Genomic DNA, 17,410 nt, shown 5'->3' with positions numbered 1-17,410 from the left:
GTGTCCACAGAGCAGCCCGGTGCTGGAGGAGAGGAACGGCCCCCTTCCTCCCTCAAAGCCCCCGGAGCCTCCTTTCATCCACTCCGCCCCTGCTCCTGGTGAGCTGAGATTTCCCTGTTTCTGATTAACACAATGTCAACTTTTCCAGGGTTAACAAAAGATAAACCTCCTGAATGAGCTTCCTGTTGTTTTAAAGTGACACTGGATTTAATGTGGACACAAAGGAGAGTCACTCCTCTTCCTTATCTCCTCTCCAGTTGTGTGACACGCAGAAAAAGCAGGGCAGAGGAAGCCTTATGGGCCTTGTCACAGTATTACAGATATTTTCAGACACGTTTTGCTCACACGGATGATGCTGTAAGATTTACTCTTCTTCTCCGTCGCTCTTGCTTTTTCTCAGAAAGTCTTTCTCCTGAAATGACTCAGCAGAGAATCAGATGGTTGAAAGGACACTTTTCTTTCCGGATCCTTTAAAAAATTTTAATCTTGACTTCTTGACTCAGACACATTTGGTCTGAACATCAAGCTTTTAAAATAAATATCTTTGTAACCTTAACAGCAAAGAGGGGAAGTTTGTGTTAGTGTGATTTACTGACCTCCACTGACTGAAACTCTTCATCTCTGTGTCTCCAGACAAAGCTCCTCTTCAGTCTGTGAGGAAAACACTCAGGAACCTGTTCACCTCCAAGAGCAGACAAACAGAGGGACTATCTCAGGTCAGTGACTCCTCTGGGCTCTATTTTTTCCCCTCTTCAATCTTATAAATGCAGGGGAAAATAAAAGGCTTCAACTTTCACTTCCTGTAGCTTGGAAAAGTTTCACAGAAAAAGAAAGAGACGCAGGGCTCTGATTCACCAAGTTAGTAATTCAAAATGAGTTTTGGAAATGAAAGAGTTTGTTGCCAAAAGCCTCTCCAGATCAGCTTTTCTCAACCAGTGAACCACGACGTGTTTTCAGTTGGTTGCAGCTTTTGCTTGAGGGAAAAAAAAAGTTAATTTCTGAGTCAAAGTTGTCTGCTTTTATTTTTTTATTTTTTTTCATTATTTTTATTGGTATTTTTTTGTTTTAACAACAGAACAAGACAAAACAGTGTCCATAAACACTAGACACGTAACAAAACAAACACATCAATATATATATATACATGTATATCTATATGTATATATACACACACTAGAATATCAAAATAAAAAAAAATAAAAAATAAAATAAAATATAAAATACAGCTCTGACGTAACACAGGATGCAAAATACAAAATACAAAATGCGAAAGGTGGTAGATCAGTATTTCAGTGGATCATTCTTTCAGTGCACAAATGTCACTCATAGTAGTCCTTTTAGTAGGATGGATGAAAGGTCCGGTCCAATAAAGTCTAAGAACGGACGCCATATCCTGTAGAACTGATCCACACTTTTATGTATAACGTTGGTAAGGTATTCTAGGGGGATCAATTCAAAAATTATTTTGCGCCAACCACAGACAGAGGGAATCTTGTCGCTGACCCAGTGCAAAAGAATATTCTTCCTCGCTGCAAAGGTTAGAATGTTATACAATCTTTTGTTGACTGCTGTTTTTAAATAGTCACTTGGAAGACCTAGGATCAAAGATACAGGGTCCATCTCTATCTTAATAAGAAAAATTCTCTCCATTTCACTTATAATTTCAACCCAATATTTTTGAAGTTTATGACAGGTCCAGAAACCTGCTTTTATTTTGAAGGAGATCTTTAAACAGAGTGAGTTTGGAAACACTCGTGGACTCAGTGAAGCAAAGATTTTCAGAGCTTGTTACTGTGTCTGTTGCTACAGTGTGTAGTCAGTGCAGAAGTATAAACCAGGATTTGCTTTCATCACAATCAAGCTTGGGGCTGAACAGTTTTGGAAAATAATCAGATTGTGATTTTTCTTTTGAGTTTTTCTCTAAAAACAAGCAATAAATCACTCTATAGTATGACCAACACAACAAAGGATACTTTCAACATATAAACAATTCCTCCCTGCACTTTTTAATTAAATAAGAAAAAGGAACACTGAAATTATACTGACCTCCAGTTAGGGGTGGGAGAAGAAATCCAAAATCAATATATCAGATTTTTTTGTTTGACAATATCAAAATCATGATTTTTTTTTGTCAATTTTGTTTTCCAAATTCTTGGTTTCATACTTTGTTTATAAACTGGATTGGAAAAAACTTTTTCACTTTTCTTCAGCAGAGGGTAAATTGTCTCTCTGACTCATGTGATTTGCATTTTATGCATTTTTTCATCATCTTTAACTTTTTCACATGGCCTGGTCTTAAAAAAACAAACTTAAAAAAAAAAACAGAAAAATTGCAATTTTAATTGAATCAACACCTCAAAAAATCGTAATAGATAGGAATCGTGAGAATAGCATATTGTCCCAACCCAACCTCCAGTTGTCAGTAAGAGGAACAAACCATACACAATAAAGTGAACAAAGGGAACAGCTCTGCCAGCCACAGTTATTTCACTGAATGGATCTCTGTAACTTACAGTTTTTTGGCCAGAAAAACCAGCAGATTGACTTTTGCTGGTTTTAAGGACGAACAAGTACAAGTTACTTTATTCCCTCCAGATCTGTGTACATGAAACTTTTTTCTTGATGGGAATTGAAAACCTGTTCATGTTAAGAATCGATGAGACATGTTTCGATCCATCAACATCATTATCCCTTGTGTGTAACGATTCCCTTATTGAATCTTTACACTTTGCTGGAGCTACCAAACCTTACCTTGACTAGTCTGCCGCAGCTAACTTAGCCTAGCAGTTAGCTTACAGTTCACCAAGAAAACTATGATTCAGGATTATTTTACTAAAGAGCTGAAAACACAAAGAAATGTACATTAATTTCTCACAAGAGATTCCTTTTCAATATATTAAACATTAGGGGTGGGAGAAAAAAAAAAGATTTACCATATATCAGGATTTTTTTGTTTGATAATATGAAAATCTGGATTCCTTGTCAAAACAACAATTTTTATTTTTGAATTCATGGTCTTCGTTTCAGACTTTGTTTATAACTGGACTGGACTTATAAAGGTACACTTTTTCCAGCGGAGGGTGAAATGTTTCTCTCTGACTCAAGTGATGCTCATTTTATGCATTTTATCATCATCATTTAACTTTTTCACATGGCTTGGTCTTAAAAAAGCAAACTAAAAGTCGTAACTACCAAAGAATCGCAATTTCTGCCAGCCACAGTTATTCGACTGGATAGATCTCTGTAGCTCACAGAGTTTTTGTCAGAAAAACCAGCAGATTGACTTTTGCTGGTTTTAAGGGAGAACAAGAACAAGTTACTATATTCCCTTCAGGTCTGTGTACATGAAACTTGGGGTGGACCTCATGTCTTACTTAGCCTAGCAGTTAGCTAACAGTTTCCCAAGAAAACTGTAATTCAAGATTTTTTTTACTAAAGAACTGAACACAAAAAGAAATTTACGTTACTCTCTCTCAAGAGACTCCTATTCAGTACACTCAACATGGTATAAATCTCTATTTGCTTGATTCTAACATATATGGGAAATTGCTTTGTTATGCTAGCAGTTAGCATACATCGGTATTACTTCGGCTTCAGAATAGAGTTTCAACTTTCATCACAGAAACATATCACAGTTACCTTCTGTAAATAATACTGAAAACTCCAAAAGTCAATGCTTTCAGGCTCATGGACGCTTAATTACTACGGCAAGGTTCCAAACGACTTAAACAACTGCTGTAATCACTTTGAGACACTAGATGGCTGACTTAAGTCAATAATATATAACAAAACAGTACATCAGCATCACATGATGTGCGATTTTTACTTATTTCTGTGTATTTACGTCCAAAAAAATCCAGATCCAGTGACCAATTTCATATTTATTCACTTATAAACTCAATTAAATATTGTTGACACAGAAAACCACAGAAAACCTTTAAAGCTACTTTTGTCCAGAGAAAATTCACAGGAGAAATTGATAAGGGAATCGATAAAGAATCAGAAAGAGCATTGGTATCAATAAAATCTTATCCTAACTGCAGCCTTTGCAATCAGAAATTTAACAGCAAACAAAAATCTCATTAAGAGCTACAAACTTCGAAAAATGGAGAAAGGAAAACAATGATTCATTTAACTCTAGGTCATTGTAATGATTTATAAATTAGCATTGACAAACACTTTACTGTTGTTCATCCCTGATGTTTAATCATTTTAAAGGAACAATGTGTGCCACGGTCTCTGACAGGTGTTGGCAAACTCTTCCCTCCTTTGTTACGAATCACTGAAATGCAAATCACCTCCGTCTCTTTGCCAGATCCATCCAGAAACATTCCTACACTGACACCGCTGGGTTATAAATATTTATCCATTATTTTTGCCATGTGAATTTTTCATTAAGGGCTCTGCTTTCTATTCAGGGAGATGCACAGTTATCTGATTGACAGAGGCACAGGAATGCTTCCTCATCCTCAGACAAACTCCCCGAAGTCGGCGTGTTGTTTTCAACCTTTCCTCAAACGTGTGAGCCAGAAACCAGAGGCGGAGTTATTACTGGGCCTGGCAGGGAGAGCGATACGTGTCATCTTTCTGAATGAAAAGCACGTCGGAGATAAGCATATGCTTGTAAGCCCCCAAGATTAGAATTTGATTTCTGTTGTGCCCACTGCTGCGGCGTGTGAATTACCCGTCTGATTCTCCATTATGTTTCTGGACTCATTCCTCCTCCTGCATGGGGATTGTTTTTACAGCAACAGCAGACTCTGCCGGCCTGAATATCAAATAGAGTCACAGTAGGAAACTGCCACCGGCGTCAAACACGCCAAGCCGTGGCTGAACTCTGGCTGTGAGTCAGGTATTTGTCTTCTGTGTGGCAGGTAACCAGAGTCTGACCTTTGGAAATCATCCGCCTGGTGTAAGCGTGTCAGGATCATGTAAATTCATGTGTTTGCATCATTGCTGTGGCTGCAGCGATAAACAGTAAGAATGAGAATACATTTACACAGAATGCAGAGGTGAATTACTGTTTTGTAAAGGTGAGATAAAAATAACAAGGGAGCCTGTGGAAATGTCAAACTGTTTTTTTTATTTCTATGTTTGTGTTTGGAGCGCTCTGCGGGGAAGGCATGTGAATTTTACGGCTGGTTTCCTGGTCATAAGAAAACATTTCTTCAGCATCCCAGAGGATCCTTTCCTAGATGGTTCACTCTTTCTAAAATCAGACCCTCAGTGTGGTCAAACGTCTTTGTCCTGTCACCACAGGCTGATGAAATCAAACCTCACCTGTCCCTCAGGTGTCTCCTGATCCCAGATGATCAGTGGTCAGTGTCTGCGTAAACATCAGCAAACTCTGCTTCAGATCAAGGAACATCTTCTCCATTAGAGGGCAGTATGAGGAAAATGTGTCAGGATGTTTTTATGGCAGGATGTGATCAGGATTATTTCACAGAATTAGAATATTTTGACCTGGAAACAACATAACTTTTTGAGTTTTTTCCATAGACTGTAAATCAACTGCTCCCCCTGGTGGCTGGCTGAAGTATAGGTCAAAAAATCCATTGCCCCAGTCATTCCAGATGGGCTGTGGTCAAACCTTAAAAAATAAAAATACCTGGTAGAAATGTTTGTCACATACAATTGTTGTGGTGGTTTGACTATATTATATTTTCATTAGTTATAAAAAGTTAAAAATGAGGTTTTACGTCACGTTTAATGATGATTGACAGCTGCCGTTTTTGTGTATTTGTTGGGGGACTGTAAAATATATCCAGAGGTAGAGTCAAGAAATGATCAGACTTTCAAAAGAAAAAGAAGAAATATTTTGTCACCCGGCTCCACTCAGATTCTCCCAGAAAATTTTTGTTTGCTTTAATTTACTTTAAATTTAATCTTTACATTTAGCACACTTAGTTGACATATTTTTTCTGTTTTTTTTTGTATAATTATTTTTTTACCCCCCACACAAAGGAAAAAAGGAAACGTATGAATAATAAAAACAAAGAATACAAGAACAATACATAAAAATACTAAAACAAGAATTATCATAGTAATAAAATCAGAAATTGATGAAGAGATTAATAAAAAATAAATAAAAAATGTAAATGATAGAATAGAATAGAATAGAATAGAATAGAACTTTGTCATTGTAACAGGTATAACAAAATTGAAGTCACAGCAGCAATCAAGAAAACAAAAAGTAAGAAAGTGTATAGAAAGTGCGAGAAGCTCCATAAGAAAATAGATGCTGACAGCTTCTCCTCCCCTTGTGGGAAACATCCGGCCTTGCGCCAGTTAGCATTGACATGCTACAGGCTGCTAACAGCTGATTTGACATGTAAACAATGCAGCCATGGTTACATGTAGGATCTCCAGACAAACACAGGAGAAAACAGCAGTAAAAATATCACTGAAGATACAAAAAGTTTGGTGTCCATGACCAACAAATGAGCCGTACAAAGAAATGATCCACTCCAAATACAAAGATTACAAAAAAGAGATGGAAAATTACAAGAAATGGACAAAGAAGAGAGAGCTGCTGCAAAAGACAGCCATAGCCAACAGAACGGCACCTAGCAATGAAAATAAAAAATAATAATACATCGAGCCCACCACACACTGAGGTCGATGTGTTAAATACCTTTTGAGTGTATATGTTGTTGTTTGCAGGACAGAAGCATGCTGCCTGCCTCTGCAGTAGATGAATATATGAGAGGAATAAAACAGGTTGCAGGAGGTGTGAGCCTGAAATCAACATCTGAACAGTTTCCTCACAAAGCACACACTGGATGTGCACACAGTTTAATGTTTAGTTTGTAGTCTGCATTTATCAGCTTAGAACATCAATCCAGAACCAGATCCTCCTCTTTTCTGCAGAACATGTCGGTGCTTTGACTCTGTCTCCTTTGACTCCTCTCTCACAGGATTAAAATGAATCCGTCTGAACTTGGAGGTGACAGCCAGCTCCTCCACCTCAGAGGGACAGAAGTGTCAAAAGATGTTTCTATAAAGGAAAATCCCACACCAACACGTCTGATCTCTTATCTGTCTCTTCTCTTTGTATCTGCAGGAGCTGTTTCCTCCGCCTCTATCGGACACCATGACACCAGAGGAGGTACGGCGTCCTATGAGACAGTTTCACAGAAATGTTGGCTTGATATTGTTTTTCTTTTTTTGACCCATGGTGATGTTCTGCAAACTTTAAAGAAGCTGGTAAAGGAAAGGTGATTTTAAACATCATTAGTTTCTGTTACACATAGATTTTAAATGATTGTCCACCCAGTTCTGTTTGAAAACCACACAACTTACAATCTGGTTTCCTAACACGAGCTGCATGTGGGTTTCAGGTTTGATGATTGATTCGACTTTGATTGGTTTGACTTCCTGCAAAGATTTATCATCCTGACTGAGCTGCTGTGTGCCTAAACATCTGCCTGAAAGTGTTTTACAACCAGAGAGACTGGAACTATGAGCATGTCGACCATAGGAACCAGGGCCTAAATTTAGTTTTTGGGGATAAATTTAACCCTTTAAACTAGACATGCACCGATTGATCAGCCAATCAGTTGGTGCCGATTTCATTAATTTTGGGGGATCTTTGATCGGTGATGGGTCCATCCTTACATATGAAACTGATCTTATATTCCTCCAGGAAGGTCTGACAGCCAGCCATTGTTGCTTTTTGCTCTCAAACCTAAAACACAGGACACTTTATTGTTGTTTAAGTTAGAACAAAAATATTTTATTGTTTCACAGGTATTATTCAATGATTTTCAATAAAAAAAGGTTGGAACATTGAAGGTATATTCTGTTAGTTATAAAAAATGAAAATCGGTATTGGCAGATCAGGCTTTTAATGATCGGTGATTATGATATCTGTTTCTTTAGACAATAAATTGTTTAGTTTTTTAAAGCTTTTTAAAACCCCCGTTCTTAAATACTCCATTTTCCATCTGTCAGTTTTCAGGAGTTTGATTAAGATCTTTGAAACATTTATGGAGCCCAAACCTGTTTAGGTTCACCTGCAGATTATTAATGATGTGACTGGCGCGCGTCAAAACCTGCTGCTCTTCGAAGTTAATACTCTGATCACTTTGAGATTTAGACAGTAAAGAAATATACATTAATTTTTCTCAGAACATCCTCCCTCTACCGAAGTAAATCCCCTCTTTTTAGTGATATGTCTGGATCATGATTTGTGAAAGTAGACTGCGGGGAGGGAGACAGGACGACGATGGGCGATCGAACAGAGCGGCTTGCTGCTCGGACAGACATGACTGAGAAGTTGTTCAACTTTTACCTGAGGAAAGCTGAGTTCTGTCTTTCCCTGCAACTCCCTCTGTTCCACCAACTAAATCCTCCATTCAGCACAAAACCATCTGCTGACGAGCAGAGCAACATAACGAACCAGCATCAAGGTGCCCTCTGTCAAGCAGGGGCGGACCAAACTTTTTAGACTGGGGTGCCCCGACCAGGGCACTGACTTATGCAGGGAGGCATAAATTTGTGAGCCCACAATCGAAAAAAAAACGTTTATTTTTTTTACTTTTTTTGTATTAAAATGACTGGATAAACAGGCTACAGCCTTAAGAAATAAAACTAGACAGAATCAAAGTGTTTTTTTTAATCATTTTAAAGTAGAATATAACTGAATAGTGCTGTCGTGCACTGAAACAGTACTGTACATGCTTTCCCTAGCAGTATTTTTAAATTCAAAATGTACAACATGGTGCAGCTTTTACTGTGAATGTAAATAAGTCTTCCTTCTTTAAAACTACTGAGTGAAGTTATTGAAACAGAAGAAAAACTGAAACTTCAATTCCAAGAGTCAAATAGAGGTTACTTTTATTATTTTTTGATAAAATTAAAACAAAACTGGTTTTGAGATATAGCTGTCATTTGTACTTTTTGTTTTCTTTAAAGGAAAAAAAAATGTCAAAAATCTTTTTTTTTTTTTTTTTTGTGAAAATATCAGAGATTTTAATTTTAGGCCACATCGCCCAGCCCTACTCCAAGTTAAAGATACTTCAATGGCTTAACTGCATTAAAGGGTGAGAACACGTTGAGACATTAGTACATCATGAAGTAGATTTGTAGAGACTAAAACTCAAGGATTTGTCAGGTCTGTTAGCATCCTCATTAGCATGTTTTAAAATACTCATACTGTGTTTTTTAGCATGAGGCTTTTGTTGTGAAGGCAGGGTTGATATTTATCCCCAACTCCCTTAAATAAACCATTTTCCTTTTGCGTGGATGCTCTTTTTCCGTCAGGATGCCTCGTAAGGTTCATGCACCCTGAGGTGTCTGCTCTTGTCACATGTAGGTCGCAGGTGTTACACATCTGAGCCAGATTCACAAAGATCCAGAACTGGGTCACTTTGGTACGGCGGCGTGAACACAGACAGAATGCTAAATCTTTTTTTACGATGAAAGCACCCAAACAATATCGTGCCCTCCGGCGTCGTTCCGTCTGCTGCTCTCCATCACTCCACCTGGCACGGTCCCAGGAGGCCTCGTAACATCCCCCAGCAGACTGCTGCTCCCGTCACAGCAGGCCGGGGCTTGTGGGTAAAACCTACAGAGAGGCTAAAAGGTGTCAGACGTCCTAAATCTCAGAGGGGAGGATGGTGACACGCAAGGACACGACGCAGGGTTTCAAGGTCTCCTGAACCCTCCTCCTGCAGCTCGAGCAGACGAAACAAACGCTCCTCAAATGATTTCATTTCTAATAACGTAGTGATGTATGTTATCCTTCAGAATACAAACACTGATCTCTCCCACGCTGAATCTGAACAAAGGATTTCATGATAGACTTTAATCTAAGGAAAGCCTGTCCGCCTCTGTGACCTTGACTCTCATTGGTCGCCGCAGATCAAAGCGTGGGAAGAGGCGGAGATGGACAAGCCGATGGAAATCGATGAGATACGAGTGGACCCTTCACCTTTCCAGCTGGTGGAGCGGACGTCGTTACACAAGGTTGGTGAGACGAGGAGAATAAAGAGCCGCGCAGGCAGGCAGAGGTCAGCAGGTGTAGGAAGCACAGCTTCACATTAAAACTCAGAGATTCAACCAAGAAGGCTGACGTCAAAGAAAGCAGGCTTTTAAAAAGTCTGCAACAGTTACCCAGTGGAAGCCTGAGCTAATTATAATCCCTCCAACCTGATTCCCATCAGGAATTACTCAGACATTACTTCATCTGAAAAGAAAACTGCTCGAGAAAGCATAAAAGAATTCAAAGAAACTGTAATTTTCTTCCATTTCTATCTAAATGTGTGATTCATGGCTTCATAATTTGCATGAAATGACTTAAATGAGTCGCCTGCAGGAGTTTCACTTGGACAGGAGTGTTTTTCTCTTTCTTATTCATGGTTTCATTTAACAAAACAAGCATGTAAATGGAGCTGCAGAGCACCTCCAGTAGTTGTCGAGCCTTTTGTTGAATCCTCTGCTCCTGGCTCTTTGAGTTGTTTTCTTCTAAATCGTTTCATTGATGGAAACAGTTGGTTACCATGGCAGTGTGGGGAGAAGATGGTGGGACATTGAGAACATGAATATCCTGGATTTCTCACTCAGGGTTTCAGACCAAACACAGAAACTATCAGATTTAGCTTGTTGGGAGAGTTTGGGGTTTGAAATGTTAGAATATTTGTGTTTGGTGGATTATTTCTTTGTTGTAACAATGTTTTGTGTCAGTAAATCTAATTCTGTCTGAAAACCTTTTTATTTCTCTTTTAATGGAGTCAATGAATTTGCATTTGTGGGTTGTGCCCATGAAAAATTTGCCTAATCTTCTCTGCCTTTGCCAAACAGCTTATTCTGACATTGACTCTTGTTTGGTGGATTGGAGAGTTGAAGTCTGAAGGAAACAATAAATTAGGATATTGAACAAGCAGGAGTCTCAACACCATGTGGACAAACCAAACAGCCACAAAAGCCTGGCTCATCCTAACACACTGTTTTTTTGATGACATCCCATTCAACAATGGCGACACTTTCCCCCCAAAACCCAGGGGAAAAAAAATCTGCGTTTACACAGAAATGCCACTCCCAAACTCTAGAGGCAGTCTCTGAGAAACCCTGCTCTGTGGGGGCAAGCCTCATCTTGGTGGGTTGGGGAAATAATTTAGTGAATAATCTCAATGTAAAGCAGTGGTGTTTGCTCTAAGACTGCAAGAGAAGCTCAGCTTCCCCTAAAATGTCTCTAAAAAAAAGTGTTGATATGTTCTGCTGTGTGAACATTTCATTGATAAAATCTGAGCTAGAATTCCTTCATCTTTAGTTCAGAATCAGCTCCTATCACAGGTAACTGGCTCCACCTCCTTCTCATTCATCCCCGCAGCGTCTCAGCGCTTTAACACAGGCGGACGCTGAGCGTCTTCTGACTTCAGCGGGGAAGCGTAGAGTGGGTTGTTCCACTGTGGAAACTGGACGGTCATTGGATAAACGCTGGGCTTTGTCCCGCCCATCGGACGCTCAGCGTCTCTGGGGGTCTATGAGGCAGTGGGCTGGCCTGGACGCTGGGCTTCTGCATGATGATTGGATGATCTGTCTGAGGCTGAATCCCTTTTTGATTGACAGTGAAATGAGCCAGTCAGAGATCTTGAAGTATAACCCTCCACCGGAGCATTTTCTGAGTTTTTCTGTACTGATCCGGAGGCTGTATCGATCCCCAGTGAGTTTGCTTTTCTTAAAAAACTACGAGCGTTGTGTTTAAAATTCTCTCTCTTTTCACCAATAAGCAGCTACAGCTACAGCTGAGGAGCTTCTCCCCCTGTCACTCACACTTCCAGCCTGTCGTAGTCTCACGTAGCAGCTCCAGCTGCCAACAAGCTGACACGGAGGGTAGAATTTACGTTTAAATAAATAAACAAATTTAAGATCTAGGCTGGAAAAAATGAGCTTCCCCTCCTTGACTGACCAGCAGCCGCCACTGATGCAAAGAGATCAAGGTGAGATTCTGCAACCGGTGGCATACCCCCCCATACCTCCACAGTCTGGGACCAAACTCCAGCCTTAGAGTTGACGATGACGCCCCCTCTGATCAGGTTTTCTCAGACGTTACCTCTGGAATTTGGGGGTAGAGAGGATGGACTGGCCTCAACCCAACTGGACTCCTTTTGAATCAGCTGTTTTTTCAACAGTGTGTAACACTCTTTGCTTCTTCCACATGCTGTTACGGCTCCTGTTTGCTCACTAAATTGTTTTTTTTAATCACCAGTGTGTCTTGTTTCTTCAGACTTCAATCCTACAATCGATCACAGAATAAGCTGTTTGGCATCGACAGAGAAGATTTGGCTAATTTGTCACTGGTGCAACCGATAAAAACTTGTGTCTTATGAATGTGGCTCCATGCTTAAAACAACATCAAATGCATTGTTACAACAAATAAATAACACAGCTTTCCTAAGTTTTTGGTTGAATTTTGATGTCTCCGTTCGTTTGGGAAATATCAATAGTTAAAAGGTGAAGAAATTAGAAATAAAAAGCCAAAATGATTTCTGTGAAAAGAAGCACAGATCTCTTCAGTTGCTGGTTGGTTTATTCTGTGAAATTTCTCTCTCAGGCTCATTCATGTACAGAAAGAGACTCTGAGCTTGCTCTTTGTATGCATCAGTGCTCTTTCAATCCAAAGTGTGACCTCAGTCCGAGGATGAAGAGAATAATTTATTCAGTAAAACGCACCGCGTGACGTTTTCTCCTCATCTGGAGCCTTGAGCCGCTCAGCTTTCATCTCTCCGTCTCTGACATTGTGTTGATTGTGAAGCAGAGAGTCTGGAAACTGTCTGAATTCAGAAATGAACTCAGGACATGTTGAAAATGTGACGACTGGTGTTTTTCTCTCTACAGACCCACACGCTGTTCTCCCTGCTGGGCCTCAGCCACGCGTATGTGACCAGTATCGGTAAACTGGTGGGAGTGGTGGCACTCAAAGAGGTAGGATCATGGTTTTTGTTTTGTTATTTAAACTAAAGGGACTAAAACCTTTATTAAATTCTTATTTATCAATGTGGCAGGAAAAGTCTTCTCCTTTTTTTTGGAGATTAAAAATGGTTTTCTGAGTCTCATGAAGCATTTTGATTCATGTGTAATCATTATTCTGATCACTTCAGCTTTTCAGCAGTTTTTTCTTTATCAGGCATCAAATGTTTCCACAGAATCAAAAAATTTTCCTGCACATTGCATCACTCCCAGTTATATTTATTTATGACCTTCATTCAGCAGTCTCTCTGCCCTTTATTCATATATACGTTCCCTGTAGGTGCAGATGACTCGATGCTTTAATCCTTTGGAATTAAAGCATCTTTTTGAAATAGGCGCAACCATGCCAATTATTTCAAACAGTTTTAAGAATTTCTGAGTGTCACAACAGGAAATAACAAAAAAAATCAACATCTTTTTTTCTTTTTTTTGATCAAGGGAAGAGTAAAAATGGGGTTGAGGTCGAGCAATCTTTTGGGTTTCGCCTTCTCCCTGGATTCTATATTCTTCAGGCGTCAAATGTAAATTTTCAGTCACTGTTCAACAGGCAAAACTTTGTAAAAGACTTACCATAAAATACCAAATAGTAGCCGGGGCGTTTATTTGTTTCAATCACTGAGCAGAAAAGGCGTTTATTTGGGACCGGGCGACTATTTGGAACAGGCGTTTATTTCTTTCCCAGAAAATAACATTCAGTGGAAGTGGTAACGTCTTCTTCTTTGACTCTTCAAAGCCTCCTCATCTTTACATTGTTATTGCATAATTCATCCTGGCAGACTACCTGCGTTTGTTTATATCTGGCACGCCGCGCGTGGACTGATACACTAAGCGGCGAGTGCCTTGTACCCAGCTGTGGCTCTGCAGCGGAGGTAGCGCCGTTTTACGACACGATGAGAACTAGAGCCTTATTTAGCGGAGTTTTTGTGTGAAAGTAACGCGCTGAAAATTCTCTAAATAAAGCGTGAATGCAGACCCATATCAGATTTTTTCGGTGGGAGTCCGTTTATTTGTGTTTTGGGTCAAGTAAAATATGGCCCCGTCTGAGTCTGCACTCAGACGGGGCCACAACCGGCAGACGAGCAGGGAGGGGGTGTTTGGTGCGAGTGCTCTGGGCTTCTGCTGCACAAAAAACACTGCTGTAGGGTCATGTGTGTGCCGAACCGATTACGTCGATCCGAACGGATCACAGATCAATCATGATCCGTTGCACCACTACTAATAAGGTACAGTCTGATTATGTTTCTTTTACAAAAATCAGTTTTCAAGAGTCAACTGTCAGTTGTGAGCTCAGCGTTTGCATGTGTGTTCTGTAACTACGACCATGGAATGAAAAAAAAAACAAAAGAAATTGACTGCGGCTCGTAGGCTGCGCCGAGTAACTTAGTATACCCCCGGCGTTTATTTGGAACCCGGCGTTTATTTGGTACACGGTAGTTCACTTTTCTCAAAAAAGCTTGTTTTTCTTTCATTTGCGACCAAAATTCATGCTAAACAGAACGTTCTATAGACTTGTTAAAAATGTGTACACCAGAAAAATTGATCTAGATCTAAATGTTAAATCTAAACCTAAATACTAAATCTAAATATGACTTTTAAGTCTTAATCTGAATGCTTTTTTCAAATGTTGAACCTTATCTTAATGTATAATCTAAATCAAACTACTTAATCCGAATAACGATATTCAATCTCTGAATTAATGCTAAATCTACTATCTGAATGTGACTTTTAAAAGTCAATCCAAACACTAAATCTGAATGTTAACTCTAAATTTTATTGTACATGTCAAAACTAAATGATTAATTTTGGGCAAAAAACTCAAACTAAATGTTGAATCTTAATATTAAATCTAAAGCTTACTACTTAATCTCATTAAGAATATTACATCTTGGTCCAAATACTAAATCTAAATATGAATGTTGAGTCTAAATGTTAATTCTAAATCTTAATGTTTAATCTAAGTATTGAATCTTAATCTAGCTTCTCAATCTAAATATGAATATTCTATCTCAGTCTAATTGCTAAATCTAATATTTTTCTAATTTTTAATTTAAAATCTTAATTCAAATCTTTAGTTTAAGCTAAATACCAAATCTAAATTTTGAATCCTAATATTCAATCTAACTACTCAATCTTAATTTGAATATTAAATCTAAATCTTAATACTAAATCTAGTTTCCAAATCTGATATGGTTTTCAAATCTTAATCTATACGCCATATCTAAATGTTTTATCTCAACTTAAATCTAAAATTCTGTTTCTATCCTTAATCGTAAATTGCCTGAGGTTGTAAAGCTAAATATTTGCGTGGGTTCTCTCTGGGTCCTCCAGCTTCCTCCCACAGTCCACAAACATGCTCACCAGGTTAATTGAACACTCTAAATTGTCCGTAAGTGTGAGTGTGTGTGTGAATGGTTGTTTGTCTCTGTGTCAGCCCTGTGATTGGCTGGCGACCAGTCCAGGGTGTACACCTCTCACCCAATGACCCTGAACAGGATAAGCAGCATAGAAAATGAATAAATGAATGAAATCTCAATATAAACACTAAATCTAAATGTAATCTCTAAAAACCTGTAATCCCTGGCAGGTGTAAAGCTAAATGTTTAGGGATTATGCAAGAAAAACGAGCTTAATGTGAGAAAAGGGAATTCAACATTCACCAAATGTTGCCTTCTTACACATTCTGCGCCTCATATTTCTTCACCCAACACCCCATCATTCACTTCTTCTCTGTCTCACTGTCTGTGCCATCACTTTTACTATTCTTACCCCTTTTTCTTCTTCTTCACACTTTGTCTTCGTCTCTCCTCCTCCTCCTTCCCTCCTCCAGCTCCAGAAAGCCATCGAGGGCTCCACGCGCTCCGGCGTCCGGCTCCGTCCTCCTCTGGCGAGCTTACGAGAAATCACCAACCACAACTCTGTCTCTAAAGCTCCGCCTTCTTCTCCCAACGCTCCTTCCCCTCCGACCTCACTCCCCTCACCTTCTGCTCCTGCCACTCCCCAGCCTCCTCACCCCTCTCCTTCTCCCCCTCCTCCCCCGCTCCACCACCAGCACCTTCAGCCGGAGGAGAGTGAAACGGAAGTGTGGGTCGAGGGCGTGAAGGCGGAGGTGGAGGAGAGCAGCAGTCGAAGCAGCTCCAACAGTAACCTCACCCTGCCTCCCTCCTCCACTCCTCCCCCTGTACCTTCCTCCTCCACTCTCCCTCCTCCGTCTCCGTCCATACCTCTGTCCACGCTGACGGCCCTGCGGGGGCTGCTGGAGGAGGACGAGGACAGTGACGATGAGCCCATGGTTTAGACTAGAAGATTTTTATAACGACAAACTTTTATAATGGTGTGAGCGTTTCTTTCTCCTGTTCTTCATTTGTTTCACATTTCTTTCTGTCTCCTTTTGCTCAGAGCAAAGCTTTGTAGGAACCATGTGTTTGTAGCTTTAAGCTAACATAGGGTCAAGATTGATCGTTTAGTTCATGTCTGAAGACTGTGTACGTCTCTGTCCGTCCTTAAGAGCTCTTAACGTAAACATCTTCATTTCTCTGAGGCTCATTGTTCAAACCACTGACTTCTCCCTTAAGGTTTTCTCGTGATCGGGGAAAAAGCATCTTAAAAAGTGCTGAGGCAAATACTACAACCTAAACATTGTTTTTACCTAAAAATGTTCCACACTGCAAAAAACTGAAATCTTGTCAACTGTTTTTGTCTTAATCTAAGTAAAAATTGTCTGATTACACTTGATATGATTTGCATTCTACTTATCAGTCCAGAAAACTGTCTTGTTTAAGTTGTTTAAAGAATAAAAATGAGGTCTGAATTGCTTCTAACAAGTAAAAAATAATCTGCCAATGGGACAAGAAAAATTTGCTCAAAAATTTGCTTAAAACTAGAAAAAAGTCTTAATACAAGTAACTTTTCTCTTGTTCCATGTTCAGATTTCTTTTATTTGTTACAAGAAAACCAGACCTCATTTTGTCTTTAAATAACTTGAAACAAGACATTTTTCTGGACTGGTCAGGTGACTGCAGCTCATATCAAGTCTAAAAAGGCTTTTTCTTCAGAAAATAAGACAGAACACTCTATAAGATTAATCTTTAGCACAGCTTTTAAAAACAACACCAGGGTCAGAACCATCAGCCCCCCTACAGGGCATATTGCAGGTTAAAGACAACTGTAAAGAAATTGATAGGAAAATAACTTAAAAATAATATCCTTAAAAAAATCTTCATCCCATCTGTCAATAAAGCCTGCCACCGCTCTACTTCACCTCCTACAACATCAACAGCCCACCAACTTTCCATGCACCTGTGGCTAACCTCAAGTTTTACAGCCCTGGGAAGATAACTACATCTACAAAAAGACTTATCTGGAAGAAAATACTGATTTTAATTCTGTGTGGATGGATTCATTTAACTGGCAACTACATAAAAAGGCTCAATAAATAATA

General features: G+C 39.4%; 1 protein-coding gene across 1 annotated transcript in view; it reads left to right on the top strand.

The window, feature by feature from the left end:
- LOC141803547 (chloride channel protein 1-like) overlaps window positions 1-16,317 on the top strand; it is a 72,697-nt gene extending 56,380 nt beyond the window's left edge. Inside the window, exons 18-23 of the mRNA XM_074687654.1 lie at window positions 11-98; window positions 634-716; window positions 7,064-7,108; window positions 9,865-9,969; window positions 12,841-12,927; window positions 15,800-16,317. Of these exons, the coding sequence (XP_074543755.1) occupies window positions 11-98; window positions 634-716; window positions 7,064-7,108; window positions 9,865-9,969; window positions 12,841-12,927; window positions 15,800-16,267 (876 nt within the window). The 3' untranslated portion in view covers window positions 16,268-16,317. The remainder of the gene's footprint in view (window positions 1-10; window positions 99-633; window positions 717-7,063; window positions 7,109-9,864; window positions 9,970-12,840; window positions 12,928-15,799) is intronic.
- Window positions 16,318-17,410: the final 1,093 nt, after the last annotated feature.

This window comes from Halichoeres trimaculatus, unplaced genomic scaffold (genome assembly GCF_033239565.1).
Source record: "Halichoeres trimaculatus isolate MK-OKI-2021-1 unplaced genomic scaffold, fHalTri1.1 fHalTri1_scaffold_14, whole genome shotgun sequence".
In the NCBI taxonomy this organism is placed as follows: Eukaryota; Metazoa; Chordata; class Actinopteri; order Labriformes; family Labridae; genus Halichoeres; species Halichoeres trimaculatus.
This window is presented reverse-complemented; position numbering and strand designations above follow the sequence as displayed.